The sequence below is a fragment of the Ptychodera flava genome, chromosome 16 (genome assembly GCF_041260155.1).
Source record: "Ptychodera flava strain L36383 chromosome 16, AS_Pfla_20210202, whole genome shotgun sequence".
Taxonomy (NCBI): Eukaryota; Metazoa; Hemichordata; class Enteropneusta; family Ptychoderidae; genus Ptychodera; species Ptychodera flava.
Window position 1 is genome coordinate 33,229,917 of NC_091943.1, and position 19,248 is coordinate 33,249,164.

The 19,248-nt window shown below is 40.0% G+C and overlaps 1 protein-coding gene across 1 annotated transcript; it reads right to left on the bottom strand.

Annotated features, from left to right (window-relative positions):
- Positions 1–208: 208 nt before the first annotated feature.
- Positions 209–4,289, bottom strand: LOC139114645 (uncharacterized). Its single transcript, XM_070676482.1, has 4 exons — positions 3,745–4,289; positions 2,973–3,161; positions 2,143–2,709; positions 209–962 (listed from the first exon to the last, which is right to left on the bottom strand). The coding sequence occupies exons 1-4, from the start codon at positions 4,007–4,009 to the stop codon at positions 775–777; spliced, it is 1,209 nt and encodes a 402-aa protein (XP_070532583.1). The 5' UTR covers positions 4,010–4,289; the 3' UTR covers positions 209–774.
- Between the last annotated feature and the right edge of the window lie 14,959 nt (positions 4,290–19,248).

Sequence of the window (19,248 nt, forward strand, 5' to 3'; positions counted from 1 at the left end):
TTGATTCTTCTAGACTAGACAGAATTCCCTATTGGAATCAAATATCGGCAAAAAAGAAGAATGTCTGAAACATTTATGGAACATTACCATCGGTAGCCCTTATGCAAGTTTAAAGTAAAATACTTGAAGTATCTATCATGTGATGGCGTTTATTTCGGCGATGACATATGAAGGCGTGACATAGCCACAGACACAAGGAGCAACAAAGTTTCTAGTAAAATTATTTATTGATGTGCACAGCCAATAAATGCAAGCTATCAAATACCCTCACAGATTTGTTGACAACTAAAATGGGCCTGAGAATATAATCTAATATAAAACTGATAAGACCTAACAGCTAAAATGCTTGGTAACCCCTACCTAAGACATACACAGACTGTAGCCGAAGTTAAATGATGGCCAATTTTGAGACTGCGCCACCTAGTGGCGGTTTTCGTCCTGCGAGTATTTCCAAGCTGGATTAATTAGTGCAACTGCCGGCAACTGCACCGTCTCTTCGGGAAATATTGATTACTTTAATTCGACCTCAACCAACTGCATAGCTTCAAGATACGAAATTTGTCATAAAATTTGATAGAAATCTTTGCAAAAATGTAGCTAAAAATGTACAAAAAAACCACATGCTCGAAGATAGCTTTCTTCAATACATCGGCGCAAGTTGAATAAATCATGATCAAATATGAATAATGCATGTGGTGGCAACACACTCATTGTTCTAGTACTAAACGTTGTCATTCTCTCTGAAAAGTGTCCAGGTCTTTTTTAACTCTAGTATTATTGTCTCTCCGTGCTGGCGTGCTGTGTTTCGTGATGTCGTCTCAGATCCACTTTCCTCTGGAAGGCTTTGGTGCAGATTTGACATGAGAAAGGCTTGTATCCCGTGTGTTTACGGCTGTGCGTAATCAGGTTGGACGACTGACTGAACGCCTTTCCACATTTCAAACACTTGTACGGCTTCTCACCTATGATAGGAATAAAAATGAACGATACTCGTAAGGTTTTATCACACTGAACTATGCACTCCCTTGTGCATGCATTTGGGTTAATACTTTCTCCAACTCTAAAAACGAAGAGGAGATGATGCCTTTTACTCTCGTTTTTTAAAAAAACCCAACTTTATATTTGTCAAAATGCTGATTTCAATCAGCTGAGCGTGGGTCAAGTGTATCTGGTTAAGGTATAAATGAAAATGACCTACGCTACCATGACTGATTTCGCTAAACAACTTGAAATACGATCAATGCCACAAGTCTGTAACTTCGAAAAAGTTTAACAGATTATATTGTTCGTCTTGACGATCTCCAAGAAACGATAAATGCACTCATGGTATAATAAACAACACTAGTGCGAATACCAGAGGAATTCTCATGTACTTTTGTACACAAGCTAATTTTACATATTTGGTCCGGCGAACTTTTTTACTTATTTGCGATTATAAATATACAGTTACGTATTACAATGAGAGACGTATATTTGCAGAACTGTGTCGTCTGGTAGCAGTGCTTTTTGTCGTCAGCGCCACTGGCCAGTAACTGAATATTGTTTTCGACGATTTTCCCGCCGTTCAGTGTGAGTGACATAGCACCTGGAATAACATTGATGGCGTGGCAGTTATGAATCGAAATATCCTAAACTAGCGAAACCCGAATAAGTTGGACAGGATGCGATCCGGACCGTGGTGCAATGCACGATTAATCGCAAAGACCTGCAAAAATTTGCCTCGGCGGATCAACATGACTTCAGCCACGCAATATTTGCCTTGAATCATTGGTTTGCACGCAAATTACAGAGCCGTTCACGCCTGCTACCGTGCGTGCGACGCGAGGGGAGAGACTCCCGATAATTACCCGGGAAAAGCAGCAAAACTAACATTATAAATGTCCTCTGGGCATTCAATGGTGTTTAGCTGACTTTGTCTCCAACTTTTCGTAAATCCCCTTAGTAGGGCCAACAATAGCGAACAAATTGAATAATTTATACGTGAGAAGGGAGGGAGATAATCCGCGTGTGTTTTCCAGTGTTGTTGGTAATAACGTAAGAGCTGAATAGGTTTGATGTACCAACCCAGATGAGGCTTAACCCTCCTTAACAAAGCACAGACATGATCAGTTGAAATCAACAATTGAAATAGACAATAATTACCTGTGTGTATGTAGGTGTGTTTCTTCATGTCAGATTTCTGGTGGAATCGCTTTCCACAGTACTGGCAGGGATAGGGACGAGTGTCCGAATGGATTAGTAGATGCGTTGACAGCGTCGAAGAGCGTTTGAAACGTTTCCCGCACTGTTTGCATTGGAAACTTCGTTCCTGTGTGTGGACGGCCATGTGTTGACTCAAGCTAACGGCATGTCCGAATGTTTTGTTGCATATTTCACAGGCATAAGGTCGCTTGCCGCTGTGTGATCGGCGTACATGCACTTCTAGGCCATGCGGTGTGCTGAAAACTTTCTTGCATTTGACGCAGGAGAATGAGCCAGTAATTGACATGAGACTCTTCTCGCTTTCAAAATCGTCTTTGAAATCCATTCCATCGTCAATGTCATCCATATCATCTGCAAAGGCTGATATTTGATTATTTGTCCAGTATAGCTGTTCCGTTGTGAAAGCTTTCAAAATCTGTTTTTCAGCGTGAGCAAACTGCGCCCTGTACACATCGGTGTAGCTGAGTTTTCCGTCCTTTAGAAGTTCAATCATGGCCTTGTTAAAACCTGAAAAAAAAGAATATTTTTCATGAGAATGTTCAACACTATGACATGGAGAAGGTACACTGTCTTTACTGAAATCAAAATTAAATCCGTAAACTATGCAGATTTGTCCGTAGGTCAGCCAGCCATACAATCTGTAAGTTTTGACACTGTAATTACTGTTGATTGAAATACAATGCTTTCCTCCTTTCCAGCGCATTCAATATATATGCAGGCGCAAATGCTATAAAAAGTACCAAAGTATAATAAAATCATATAAAATTTACCATTTGGTGGCGGTGACGGGACGGTGTATGTGGAGATCTCACAGGGCCATTTCTGCACGTCGATACTGAGGCCAGCTGACATGGCAGCGCTCTCCGTATTCTTGTACAGGTTCTCGTCTCTCATCATGGGAACAGCTGGATTTTCGCAACGTTCAAAGTGTCCAAATTCACCATATTGCCTTGAGATTTCTGTAACGAGAAAAAATGTCCACCAAGGGGCGGTTGGTAATGCGTCTCTGTGGAAAATGCCCGGGAATTGCAACCCTGCTTTCCCGATGTTATATTTGCATTATATTTTGTAATTTAGTCGGTTGGGTTTAAAGATGCTGGGTGTGGAATCGCGTTTCTATTTGCCCAACAGGCAGCGTGTCCACAGCACTGGCGAGTTACGCACGGATATTCTATTTGACAACGAACTTTTAAGAGTCCCTTATATTCAAAGCATCAGTACACGCAAAGCTGAAAACATCTCCCTTTGTATAATTTGATGCAAAACTCGTAAATTAAGCTCTCGTCAAGCCAGCACTCGTTCGTCGGTTTTGCGGGACAATATGTACACGCGTTGGTTGTTCCAAAATAGACACTGTACATGAAAGCCCTCAGTGTTTTACAACTTTGAAAAAAAATATCCTCCAAAGATATATCGCGGTCAGGGAGATAATGTTCACCCATGTAACCATCCAACTTTCGCATCGCTTGTATGAATGAGGAGCAATTTTACAATTTCAATACACGAGAATTTAACTGATCCTAGAATAAATATTTGTCGTACCTTGATTTTTAGGTGTCACTGCTGTAAAGGCACTTGCAGAACTTGGCGAGAATGATTTGGGTGTCGCGGGCACAGACTGCAATTCCGGGCGCGGACATTCCCTCTCGCTGTCAGCTTCCGTCTTTACATCACAGTAATTGTTCAAAGTTGGCGTGGACGGAGAAATTGGACTCCCATCACTTGTCGCCGAAGTCTTCGACGCGAACGCATTGCTGCCGTTAACGATTTTCTTGCTGACTGTCTTCACCAAAAACGACCGAGGCATTTTGAGTGGCGATCGGTGTGGGGAAAAAAAGCGACGAGTTCGCGTGTGTGAAGTGTTAAACCGTTTGGGATGATCACTTCTTCGGATGTGGCTTTTCAGAGATTCGGCTACAATCTGAATCACTCGTCTTTTATCCACCGATAAATATACTAACTGATTATGCAAATGAGGGAGTTAGGTGTTTTGATAGAAGCAAAGCCAATCTACTGTGGCACATCCCTTTTCAGCCGCATCTGTTTCAAACCCATAGCGTGCCGCCAAATCGAGACTGATTGATAATAATACGCCTGCGCGTGCGCAATAGTGTGTGATCTAACAGGTGTTAGCGACAGACGAAACAATCCTACCTGATTGGCTGATAAGCGGACGGGAGGACGTGACAGTTTCCGATTGAGTGACCAACTGAGGGAGTCATTTGGTAACTTGTTAACCTAATAAAAATCTAAGTAGCTCATGTACTGTGCAATCAAATGTATTAAATGTCAATTTTCATCGACTTTATTTGGTTTCTGAATGGGAAAACAGGCACCGGTAAACCACTCACATTAAAATACACTAATAGCGCTAGATAACGAAGAGGGCCAAGGAAGACACATGGAAAACGAACGCGTTGTCAAAGACGAAAACCAACGTTGGTTCCGTCTTGTGTACTGGTCATCGCAATCTATGCGTAATAAAACGATTCCAAGCCAATAAAAGGATAGGCCATATTGAGCAAAATTTTATTGTTTCAAAAAGTTCAATGGGACTTCACCGCAGATTGGCGCGACCTTTTAGCGACATTGACACATGCATTGTTGATATAAATGTTAGATAGTTATTGAGTTTCTGCCGACATAACACCAGTCATTACAAGTCAACAAGTGCTGAACTTAAACAAAGGCAACGACAGGTTTTCGAGTGGTAAAACAGACCACAACAGCTGACACAGTTAACACCATCAGCTTAACACTCGTTTGAATTAGTCCCTTCATTTGGAGATCTCTAAATGAAGTACACATAGTAAGCAAAAAAAACAATGGCAGCAATGGGATTAGCCAGGTAATGTTGTCAGGCGTCCAATCAAGTGAGAAAGTTGAACAGATAAACAGGTGGCTTGTCTACGCGGGATTCGGAAAAAGAGTTTTAAATTGCAATGAAGGATTTACTGGTCCAGCCATGACAAGACATCAGATAAGCCATTGCCTCCAGTTTAGCCTCGGCAAATAGCAAATTTACCAATCTAGGACTGTCAATTATTATTAATTTATTTGGTAAACCGTTCTCGGCCAACAGACACTTTGCCATAAGCTAACCATATGTTGGCGCTGAGCGTAGTTGCGCGTGCACAGCGACTCCCCTCTCCCATTCTGCGGTGAATACACACAATCACTCGTCGTCAGAATAAGTGTAGGGTGCGGGGAATTCTCGTCATGATTTCCAGCCCGCATAAATCGCTCTTTCAAAAGGACTGTTTACTAACTGGGGTTTAGTAGACGGCATGGGAGGCAACGGCACGGGTAGTCGCTATCTGGCAGGCATATCGTGTTCTCCACGCCCGCCGACAGCGACGCCTTTGTTTCCCAGTCTCGCCAAAAATCCTGGTAAATAAAATCATAATAATGACACATACAAAACCGAGGAGACAAACTGGGAAAGTACGCCAAAGAAGAATTTGATTACGTTGGAATACGATGACAGCTTATACAATTGAAGACAAAATCACCATGGAATTATCGTGCGAAAATTAATACAATGTCAACATAAAACATAGGTAGGGATTTGTCCGTTATGTTAGTACATAACTTACAATTATACCCCTATACTCATAAAAACACAGTCATTCTGTTCATGCAATTTACATGTCCCGATTTACGGGTATCTATATATGGCAACGGGTTCCACATCCTACCAGCACAGATTATGCACAAAGATATTGTAACTGAGAAAATAGTCTGTATGCTTCATTCACGAAGCGTGACACAACCGGCTTTGCTATTGGTCCACTTGGGTCAAAGCCCGAAAGCCATTTCGCCACCATGGGAACCGTCATAGCATTGTCTGCACAATCCTGTCCTCATAATTTTGCGATATCCAAGCAAGTTTGTGGTCTTTCTCGCATTAAGAATCTGATTCGCTGAAGATGGGAAGGATGATTTCGTCCGCCTATACCATCACATAGATACATAGCCGCATATCATGAACATTGGCGACCCCAAGCCAGCCCAGTTACAATATCTGCGTATATTTGCAACCCCTTGTTCCCTGAACATTCATGAAATTGTAGATCACAGTCACTGAGCGCCCTGGCAACGGTGACTATGCATTTATATTCGAGAGGACACGATGTGTTCAACATGCATGTTAAACACGTTAACACGAGTCTGTCTGTTGAGTGCGAACACCGTCATCGGACCCACACTCGTGCATTGAAATCTGAAAAATTAACACACCACAAATATCTGTATGGTGGTAATTTCAAACATCTTATCTTCAAAACCTATTTACGTCACTATTCTTAATTTTTGTATGTCCTTTATTCTCGAGAAGATAAGACTACTTAAAGATATCTTTCTGCCAGATCGCCTGTCAGTCGTAGGACACCGACAAGGACTAATTTTTCATTGTGTCGTGGTCTGGATGAAAAGAGGGCGTTTACAGCGATAACTTAATATGTCCTACAAAAGAGTTTAGAAATAAGAGACCCAATTCTCTCTATTCTGAGCCCCGATCTGGCATAGCCAAACTTCAAATATAGCAACAAAGCACAACAAACGCACGAATTCCGGTTTTAGAGACTAGTTTCCCTGCCGGTTTGGGAGATAGCTATAACGGGGTGTACACTGTATGGGAAATTTTCACACTGAAATCAGTATAGTCAGCTGGACTTCCGAAAACACCATACTACAGGACACGTCGCTATCAGAGCGTCGCGTGGCAGAGATTTGTTCAGATAGATATTGGTGGATAATTAACCAAAATACCAATATTGTTACACAGACTGTATTGATTTATATTGGTTGTGTGTTACCAAGTCGACACATCGAATGCCTTTACCATGGCTCCACTGAGAGATACGAACTTTATTGCTTTCCGCGCACACTCCACCGTGTGTACGTGATGTGGCAGTGAGGTTTGCAAATAATAAAGGATAAAATAAAAATAAACCTATTCTTGAACCCTAGCAGACAAATTCCGAAAATAGTTCTTACGCCGCACTTCCAAAGTTAAATCTCTTTATACATGTGTGAGGAAATTGTTTTGCTCCTACGCCCTGATCCCAAACTGAGAACAACGGAAGGTTATCTCACAAACTAGTTCTGGCCAACTCGAAACAACGACAAAACTGTGCCTAAGATGGGCTCTCTGTGTCTTCCGTATAGCCAAAAATCGTGAAATACTGCAAATTTCCCACGAATGGTACAAAAAAGGTGCCCGGGCGAAGTCTGACTGCTAGGGGGTGTAATAGGCCGTAATTGGGAATGAATCGTACAAACAATGGACGTTCCCCGATTAATTTCCTTTCGCTACGGGTGAGCCGCTTTGTAGCCCAGTGTTTCTCCGGAGATTTTTCTTTTCAAATCTGCAAAGGTCAATTTATTACGCGGAGTGCCCGGGGGAGTTAATCGTAACCCATACCAAGATAAGAGGTCTAAACAAGAAAAAAATTGCATGAGTCCATGTCATTATAATAGACACAGACCAGGATGCGAATTACTCTGGTGCGTTCGCCGATAATAAAGACAATTTTGTGTCACAAATAGAGTCATCTTTTCCGACCGAATTATTCGATGATGTGGATTTAAAATTAAACACCGCGAGTTTTGTCAGCAAGTAGGAGAAAAAACAATATTTGTGAGTATTGTCCTGATTTCACCTAAGCTCTCAGTCAAACTTGCCGTTGGCAGTAAGAATAATTGTTATCCGGCAAAGTGAATTTATATTTTTGATTAATCCATTTCGAAGGCAGGTTTGATTTTTTTCTTATTCCATTTTATTATTTTGCAGCCATTTCCCCTTTTTGTCTTTGTCTCAAATGGAAGTTTCTGGACCCCCCCAAAAAACAACAACAAAAAGAAAACAATAACTGCACATTTCCAAACTGCTCAATGGCGTCGTGATGCGTACATAGTTACAGCACCACAGTCATCAGTCACTGACACCCACTTGCGATAAAATAATTTCGCTCGAACACATTCAGAATATCTCATCAATGATCGTTCTTAAAACGATATAAACGCGACATTTCAATCACAAACTCTTTACAGAAAAGACTCCTCTAAAATATATCTACTTTTAAGAAAATTCCGTCGGGTTTTGAACAGGGTGGTCGTCAGTGTGCAAAACAATTAATAGTTAGCATTACAAACAAAAAAACAGTGAAAAAATAATTAAACGTTGCTACGGTACCACTTTCCCTGTCTGCTTTCGGTGATTATTTGAATAAGACCAGCCACTTTTTGACTGAAGTAATCTACATATTGATGTATGACAAGTAATCCTTTCGCTGAAATCCATTCTTTGTTACAAATGACACCGTTTCTAAAAAAAATGTTTATTTTTGATTTAGGTGAATGTGTCCACTAAAAGTGAATTTAGCGAATCTTTCAGGTCAGTTTTTTATCTTTTCCTAATATCTGTTCAAATGACGACCCGTTTTCATAGGAAAAATGCTTTTTTTATTTAATTGAACGCATCAATCGGAAATAAATGAATTTCGCAAATATGGTTTCCCTGTTGGGGTACAGACATAGATACTTTAAGAAATGTATACATTGTATAAACAATGGGGCAGAGAGAGAGAGAGAGAGAGAGAGAGAGAGAGAGAGAGAGAGAGAGAGAGAGAGAGAGAGAGAGAGAGAGAATGTAAATTTAGATAGTGCGCAGTAAGTCAAGCCAACTTGAATCACTTTCAAACACGTAGACACATCCAGGTCTATCATGGAGTATTTATTCATAATTGAGAATTCAATAATATCGAGAACTAGACAGAAGTCTCTGAACACTTGCGAAAAGAACGAGTTGTAGTTTCCGAGACATAGTGGGTCTTTTCATTGTCCTTCCGTGGCGGGCCATTTACAGGGCTAATTGAAAAATTACACTATGAGGGGGTGTCATTCCGTTCCATATCCGACCAACAGCTTCATAATAGTTATTCTCGGGTTGTAATGTTCACGTTCTCGTGCTCTTTGCCGGAGAAACACCTCAAATAGGCGAAAGAATGCTGGTCCATGGCATGGATGACTGACTGTGTTTCGAGACGCAAACAAAACAACCGGTGCGAAACTTTTTAGCGTTTGCCAGGTGTCTTAAAAGTTTACGACGGTGTGCCACATGTACACGTATGTCTGCTTGGTAGGGAGGTTCACGAAGCCGACCTGTCTGATTTTCCTATCGGTCCAGCAACTTGCATAACAAGGCTGCACGATGACGGAAACACACTATCGCGACCCTCATCAAACCAATGCCCAACCCGCCTTCGATAAAACTACGTCAATTTGATTCCTGCCAGCTTGCCCAGTTCCCAGCTTATCATCATAATTCAAACTTCTGAAATCATAATCAATCTCAATTTGTCGAGACATGGAGCGCCTTCATGCTATAAAAATAGAGATTGGAGGACGACCAACACGAGGCGGGGTAAAAACAATGCTATCTACCGTAGCTTGTGTACACATTGATGAAGTGCGCCCAAAATATGATATGAAATGAAGGGTCAGAGGTTAATTCCTCCCCGATTCTGTTATTTTAAGAACCAGCTTTATACACCAATGTATATGATGAATATCACCTCTAATTACATAAAAGTTCGCGTGTTTTACATGAAGTCCCCTGTTAATGAAGATTGTTTGACATTTTCTCACATTAAAAATACACTACAATACCTGCAACTTTACAAGCAATTTGTGTTCACATAATTCTGGGAAACCAAATTCAGAATACGCAACAGGCATGTTCCTAATTAAGATGATGTAACTGTACGGAAACCAGAGGTCAATGAAGAATAAACGGGTCATGATCAGTCATGTACAGTTTAGAAAATATCTGCGGACTCGATCGACTTATTTCTAGCTGGTATAATGAACGATTCCCAGTAGATTACGGTCGGTTCAGCTATCTAAATTGGGGCGACAGAAATAACTTCAACTATCCAGATCTGTGTGCGAAGTTGACCAACTGCTGGTATTTTACTTATTGGCGTGTTGATAAATAATATCATAAATAAGCTGCTATCATAACGAATGTCAACAATCCGCACAGTCTGTCACCTGACAGACAGGACGTTTACACGGCAATATGTTATCCCTCTCTGGCGTTTATCTTTCTTTATTTTACATCTGAAGATAATGATAAGGGACAATATTTCAATATGACAGCGGCATTTACTATGTTAGTGCCGTGTGTTAGTTAGTCACTGGCTTGTGGATTCCTGATCACGTGACCCCTCTCTATCTGCGATACGCGCAGGAAGAAAATAAGACAAGCAGAAGATCCTATCTGGCCCACTTTCATCCTTAATAGCAATGCAATTCATTCAAATTCCATAAACATCAGAGACGGGGGGGGGGGTGTTAGATAGAGTTATCATGAAGGATTATTAAGGAAGGGGTAGTTGTTGGCTGCCAAAGTTTGTTTATATATAACTCACTTGTTGCGGTATCTGCATGTTGATGCCAGCCTCATTCCCCTCTTCTCCCCCGTCTATTTTTGCCTGTCTAACAGTCACTAGCCAATTGGCTGACTGACTGACTGACTGACTGACGTGACTCCCTAACCCCCTCTCTCCCCCTCTCCTCTCCCCTCTGTCTGTCTCTTCCCTATTTCCCCTCCCCCTCTCTTTCTCTCTCTCTCTCTCTCTCTCTCTCTCTCTCTCTCTCTCTCAATGTCATCAGAACACTACTATTCAACATGAAATACTTTATCAACGATGGAATTGTTTTTCCTATTTTAGATTTTGATCATTGTTATGATTTATGGTTCATAGGCAATGTTTCTGAAAGTGGTAAATGGACTTCATCAAGTACATTTTCTACATTTTAGTAATTCTTTTGTGCCTTCTTGCACAGAAACTGCCGTCAAACAAGATGTACAATAGATTAGATGATGCTTCGGACATAATAGGTCACCTTAATGTTTAAACTGCAGGTCCATTCACCTTAGTCGGTGTTATAATTGCCCATTTCTCAATCGTTTTTGTGCCCGTCTACCATCCAGATTTTAAATCACCTCCTGTATTGTGTTTTGAATATCCATAGAGAATTTTTTCATCAATTTACTATTGTCTCTGCGCTGTTGCTATTTTCAGGGTGCCAAGAAAGGATCTTAAATATTGCTTATCGATTTCTGCTGGTTGCCATCGCGTTTAGTTTGAAATGGACATAGTGTTGCAGAGGTAAAGGCAGTGAAACGCACAGTCTTGGTTGAACTACACGTGTACATGTGTGTTGATTTCAGGGTAGGGAGCTCCTGAACTGCCAGGATATGTAAATTTAGTTAATTAAGCACGGGCAACAATATGAGTTGATGAACCGTTCACATGTTGCACAACATGTTGTTCATTTCTGCGTCACAAGTGTTGCTCATTTGATTTTTAAAAATAACCGAGCAACTGCCACATTGCTATAACATTTTGAAAGGTTTTCTTAATTGGATTTTTTCTATTTTCATAAACTCTGGTTTTTTGTCACGCTTTCATCATAAAAGTCCTTGTTGAATCTCTTATCCGACTGATGCCATTTGAGGTATGATCAAATCGGATCCTTTCCTGCTCGGGGTGTGTGCCCCTAAAGTAATATTCATCTATTTATGAACGACTTTTCAAAATCCTTGCCATTTTTTTTCCATAGAAAAAGTAAAATGTTGTTCTGACGATGTATTTCAAACTGAAAAGTTAATGTTTCATTGATTGCTGCCAGCGTATACCTATGGACTCTAATGCACAAGTACAGCAATGCACAAGTACAGCGCTAAATAGAGTTCTACGATGAAACGGACAGCCGTTGAAAATTCACTCGGGTTGGGATACTAGAATTGTATTCAACAGTCGGAACTCATAGATTTATCATAGTCCCTTGCGAGCCTTTCAAGCTGGACGAACTCCCTGTACAAATTCAATTTCAGTCAATGTCAATCACAAAAGTAGACTGAATCAAAAATTCTTGAATTAGACGTTTCTTGGGAATCAGACATAAAGGTACGATGTCTTATAATAGTTACAGACTGTAAGATAAAACTTCGCATAAGGCAAAGCTGAATCCACTGAAGTCTTAGGCGAGTGACAAAACATTCACCTTTGCCATAAACCTGCTCCGTTTCTATGTATTGTCATGTTGGTAGTGTCGTGTCAGAAATGTTGTCATATTCGTCGTCATGAAATCTGATGCTACCTATCGGTTTGTAAATACCCTACATACGAACGTGACAAATATTTCGATGATGTATACTCTTTCTGACCATGGTAGCTCCATGCTCTGACATTGTATTTTAAAGTATATTGCAATATATTAAATCTACACCCGATGGCTAAGCACACTGCCGTCAGATAGACATAACTACATAGGAAAATAAGTCTCTCACGACGCAACCTACATCATTTCTGATGAAAAAATAAAACACTCTGTACATAAAAAAAGATTGATCACTGACACCCTGTAACGTTAGACAGTAGAGTGGTCTCACCGCTATACATGTTATACTGTCTGTGCCGTAACAAACTTCGTCACTTTCATATTCTGACGGACAATTTACTATCCATCTGTGCTTGGGCATTGCATAGGTATCTATATACAGAGCCTCGACATGCATATACAAAGTGATGGTGTTCAAGTAAAATGCAGGGAAGATAAATAAGTTAAAGGGCGAGTTTATGCATTGTCTAAACTTTGAAGGTGTATAGTGAAGTATCATCGTGGGAAAGCATGCACTTGGGCTAAGTGCCAGATATATTGCCGCCCATCATTAATTGTGTAGAAACCGGTGAGAGATAGAATCCCATTGAACTTGGCAGTAGTAACAGACAATAGGATTTGGCAAGCACCTTCTGTTAGTCTACTCAAACAAGTTGTTGCTCTGTTTTGTCTCTGTGTGAATTCTAATTCGAGGGTTTAGCTGAGCAGTGTCAGGGTCATTTACCCGTAATCGTTTCTTTACTGGACAACGCTGTTTCTGAAGTCATTTGCTGTTATTGACACTGGTGAACAACCAAGACAAAAGACACGAAGACTGTGAGAGTATGAACAGTGTCCTACAAGACTTCAACACAGAAGATTAAGTGAAGACAACAAAAGGATTATCATGAACTTTCACTGCGCTGTAATCACGGCTCAGCTCGTTAGAATGCGAATATAAATTACCTTAGATGGTCAGCCACTCCCTCCCGATCCACTGTGATTATTACTACTACTGGAGACTATTAAAACCTAATTCTTATAATCGTAGGGAAAAGGTCAGCTGGGAAACATAGTAAGCTTATTTTTCAGAATGATTGGTTCAAGCTTTTACTTTGTGCTCTTCTGGGAAACAAAGGCGCTATAGTTTTGTTCAACGTTAGCTTTTGGTCGATAAAGTATTGTCAAGGAACGTCGTGTGAGAATGGCCTGCAAGTAAGAATGGCTAAGTCAGATTGCCAGGGCACACATTAGGCCTGCCAAAGTTTTTGAGACGTGAAGCGATTTACATGAGTGACGCTAAGGAGAAAGTGTAAAACACCAATTAAGGGTATACTGTTTTGATGAGGTGGTGGTGTCTGGTGCTCGTATAATCGTTGGCATTGCAAACGTTCGTACCTATGAGAACCGTACCGTGGTTGTAGCAAGACTCTGTCTTATCGATCCCGACAGTGCTTGGGCCTGAAAATGATTTCAATCAGATAGTCATTCATTAAGGATTACCTTGCATGGGTTTAGGGGGAGGACAATTTTCCCAGGGTCCTTCAAACCAAAAAGTCGATACCCTTAGTGGGGTGACTGGATTACTTGATCACCAAGAAAAGAAATTAAAAGTAACGCCAATTGTGTTGTCGGGTCGAACGTGAAATGGCAGTTGGGCGTGCGTCAATTCACTGCATGGTATAGCGATTGCTGTCATTGCATCATGTCGTAGAGATCTGTGGCTTGGCAACAAATCGCGACATTATCAACTTAGTGTTGTTTCAGTTCCTTGTTTTGACAATGACGCCTACCTTCTGTTGTCCAGCGGCCTACCTTCTGTCGTCCAATGGCCTGCAGTGTGCCCCATTGTACTTAAAATTAACAATTCGTTGTGCACTCGTGTGCCATAATGTAATGTCTCTGTTATCTGTGCATTGTTGTGTGTAAGTGTGCTGCCAAAGTTACGCAATTCTTGTTGCATAGATGTCAATGATTTATCTTTCCCTCCGCTGCCTGTGTTGCGTTTACTTTGTCACCTGTTAAATTCCTTACCGTGCACAACCTGCAGATTGTGTTGAAGTTAATATCATACCATTTTTGCTAGCGACTGTAATATTTCCGTGATGTTAATATATAGCCTGCCTCGCTCTATTTTATTGCATGTGCTGTGTCGTTGCGTCAAGCATCGCAGATTCCTTTCGCTACACACAAAGTACGTTTTGGCATTCTCTAGATGTTTGCTTTCGACGGCATCGTCGATTCGCTGTGACGCATCGCAAATTGATGACATCGATCGTTTTGCTGTAGAGCAACTTGCAAACAAACTTGGCAGATCGCATCACAGGTGCTACGCGTCATGCGCAATATTTGGCAGCGTCTCCCGGTAAATGACATGCGTCCGGGTCCGGGTGCGATTTCAATACAACGTTAATGCTTGTATCATGATGTAACCCAACACGATATGGTGTGAGTTGAAATTGACTACATCAGCTGATTCATACCGTGACGTACTTAGAACCATGTAACAAAACAAATAACCCCTCAAAAACAACAACAGAAACAAACAAACAAACAAACAAACAAAAAACTTGTTACCCTAATAATAAGACCTCTTTGTTTGCCTCCCGTTCAGAGTCACAAAATCTCACAGCGATACAGTTGATTTATCGTATCATTATTTCTCTTCACAGTTAGACACAACTACGGGAGATCATTTTCAACTTTTGAAGCATTTCTCGGTATAATTTTTTCTTTTTGTAAAAGAGAAAAAAAAGAAAAAAAAATTCCCGTCAAAAATGGGAGTTTTCAACTTCTCAACGCAGCTAACAGCTGTTATGTCTAATATTATTATTGTTGACAACTTGATCTTAGTTAAACCTAGAATTTATTTATCAACACTGACACTGGGTTTCATACTGCATGAGTCCATGCACTGCGTTGGATTTCAGAGTACCGGTGAAAAAGTAGAAGAAATATACTTGCCTTCTACATCAAATAGAACGAAAATTTAATACAACATTACTGATATTATATCCTATTGCTGTATTGGAAATATACAGACACACGTTAAAATGACAAAGTTGCGTGCCTTGTAAAATCTCCAAAGTTATTGACGACATCCTCGAGGTTTGTGCGAGAGAAGTTCAACATCATGATGTCCAATGGACAACCCGACATATGTTGGATGAGTTTTAAGTAGCGAGAGTTTGACGACAATACCCCGATTAACAAGTATGCGGGTATCTCACAATGTACCGAGACAGTTACAGCCGGATCTGATTTCTCCAGCTCGGGTGTCTTTGATATTCAACAAGTTCACTGAAAAACAGAAGTCTGAGATCATGGGTCAAACGAGTAGGTGACAATGCTTTGTGAAAAAAACATTGCGCGTCAGCTTGACCCCCTATTGTTCTTCAACGAGGTCGACGGGTTGCACAACCAGGCCGCCGAGTTGTGTCCGTTTCTCGATAGAGCAACCTTGCCGGAGGGAACAGACACGTCGAATTTTTAATCAGATGCATGTAACGGTCATGTGCTGTTATTGTAAGTCAATTTCAAATTGTCAATTTCAAAGAAAAAAAAAGAGAGCAGATAACATTTATCGACCCGTACTTTTTTTCTCTGTCCGTGGTTGTTTTTATTTGCTTTAAAGTAGCAGTTTTCGATCAAATGCACGTTTACTTATGCCATTGACTTTGACTGTTGTTTTCAAAATACTCGAAGACGCTTCCTTTTTTTCTGGATAATCTTGTATAATCTATATGCGATCATTTTTTATATTCCTCGTCATTTTATTTACATCGAACATGGCTATGCTAATCACGCGGACTTCTTCGGATGCCGTTGGGATTTTACGAATAGCGTTCTGAAAGAACGGTTTCCCGTTCAGCAACAGCCAGAGAGTCATGATCGAGTTAAATTTACTTGACACCATCGTCACACAATCAGAGCATGCGTATAAGTCTTATAGTGGAAGCAATCCAAGAACAGAGTTTTTTTAAGTCTGATTAAATATAGGCCTTACAGCTGTTCTGGCCTTTTATATATTCATACAGTAAGCTAATCTATTATAGGTACAAACTCAGAGCAAGATTAGCTGCAACTTTTTATAAAGTTTTTAATATTTTGTCACATTGAGTAATCACACTTTCCCTTCTTCTCATTGTAAAAAGTATAGGCAGTGCGTTTTGTAGAATATACACCGTTATGGTCGACGAATGAATTATGGTCTTGACTTCAATGCCGTTGAAAAGTTTCAAGTTAGCACTAACACATAAACGACCACGAAAAGTGTGTAGTTTTTTTGTACAAGCCAAAAAAAAAATTGTTGCCTCATGGAAAATGATGTACAGCCTCAGACAAAAATCGCAGACAATGTTTGCAAGACTGATGCATGACACAGATTTCCACCGGAAACACTGCGGCGTTTGTACATGGGAAGGAAACAACGAGGTTATGCAAATTGACTGTCTCATGACCCTTGTGTAAACAATGATCATGAACTACGAATCGCATCCTGTACCAATATCTAATCTTTAATAAATATGTATTATTTAATGGGGTTACAAAGCTCAGTCCAAGCTTCTGCAGAGAATTCATATGAAGGGCCCGATACTTGTCCTGTAACCCCAGTTAAATAGAGCATTTAGACAGGAATTTTGGGGTAGCATACGAAACTTTATTTTACAAATGGACAAACATCATACCAGGAAATACATAAAAAATAAATCAAATCGAGTTTTAAAATCCAGGAATACAAAGATAAAATAAATGTTCTTCTTTCGACAATAGAGAACTTTATAGTTCTCAACTCGTTCTGGATAACATTTAAATTTTAGCCAAAAGGGTCCCTAAGTTATTAAATAGGCTTCGAATGATTGAAAATCTTCGGAAATAGTTTTCATAATATTACAAACCTGTTCTACTGGGTGTATATTGTTGTTATGGCTCTCTTGACACAATGTGAAAACGTTGGCCTTTTACAAATGTGATTAAATGTCATTATCAGTTTCGAAGTATCACATTCCTGAATAAGTTAGAAAAAAAGATAATAAAAGCAATCATCAACAAAACACCACCAGATTTGATTTCTGCAATGTTTGGGTAATCATGTATGGCTGTTAAAGGGAAACGGTCGTCGGAACTGCGCCTGTGCGAGTTTCTTGTTTACAAACAATGTATTTTGTGAACGATATCTTGATGCACCTCATCATTATAGCTGCAAGATTTAATTATAAGTCGTAGATTATGATAGACATGTTTTAACTTTCATCAATCACCATCGTACCTTGGATACAGTGTTAACATTGGTCGTATGGGTCCCATACGACCTTTGAGCGCAGTTCCGAGGACTGTATCCCTTTATAAGATGTTTCAATTTCGCTGGTTGGCTAACGCTGTGTTTCTGATTCAATGATTGGTTAAATGCAGTGTTCAAATTGGCAATGGTTGGCTGTAGCTTAACGTTTTGCTCTGTGATGATCGGTTCAAATATTTGTGTCGTCGCAAAAAATGACCGATACAATATGCTAAATGCACGTTCGCTCCTACAATCATTTACTCATATCAAACGGTAAAACCATATAATTATTTTTACGGTGAGTTTGGTGAAGATTGAACAGAAAGACTTTGAAGATAGCATTTTGCACAGCGCTGAAAAAAACCTGCCCGTTACGAAAAAAGAGGCCGGTACAATTTCATTATCTTTACAAGTTGTGTATCACGCTGCGAGTATGGGAGCGACGCCTTTCAGATTTAGTGAAAGGAACATAAGCTGTAACTTGTGGCAAGTTTTTCAGTATTCTACTTCTATATATCAACTACCGTGCCTAACCCTAATCCGTTTGTCATGCTGAAATTTCGAGTATTCTTTTCGTCAACACAGCTTGTATGTGTGTAGTGATCATTGTTTATTGCTTACAAATGAATTCTAGTCCGGACTTGAATACAATTTTCAACAATAACAATGGAGATTATGCTCATATAGGTTGTGTTGATATGCTAAATACTTGGCATTAAATTACAGTTTAGGGATTCAATGCAGAAAGTGTAGGGAAACCACAAAACAAAAGTTCTGAAAAAATAGTCAAAAGATACAGCTTATGGGAATACGATTGGAACTAATTTGGGATAATTGGATTTTCATATTTTGCAAATTTCTCAAAGGTGTTAGGTGCCATATAGCTGAATGTTGCAATATCGCAAATTACCCATAAAAGCAAGTGAGTAATATAAAAAGAAGAGCAGATGAGATAACATTTGTAGTCTAAATCGACATTACTTCACCATCAAATTATCCCAAATTAGTTCCAATCGTGTTTGGAGCTTTAACAAACAGTAATGATGAAAATATTTGAGAAGAGGTATGGCAACCTTTGAAGGTTTGCACATTATACGTCTTTCAACCACTCTTTCACTTTCTCATCATGAGGTTTTGTAATCGGACAATAATAATGAAGTGCTAGTGCGATTTTAATATTTCCCCTCGACTTGTATTTGAAAATTAATCCCTTAAAACATGGCAGAGAAGAGCTGAACGTCACACACGTGTTGTGTTCATTAATATCATTACTGACAATCGAAATACTTGATACGACCAACGGTAAATTTCCTTCCTTGAAACATGGCGGCAAAACACAACAAATCTTTCGGATGAGGAGGAAATACCCCATTCTCACGAAGTATTCAACTCGGATTGCACAGCGTCGTTTATGTCCACGCAGTCCTAGCATTTGCGAGTTCGGATGTGCGTGAATTAATTCAACTTCATTGTAAAACAGACAAACTTTGAATGAAGATGCACATGTATGTTTACGCAGCCGGTGCATGTTGACGTGTATTTAATGACAAAAAGTTGTAATGAATGCTGGCGGATTATTTTATAGAGTAAGC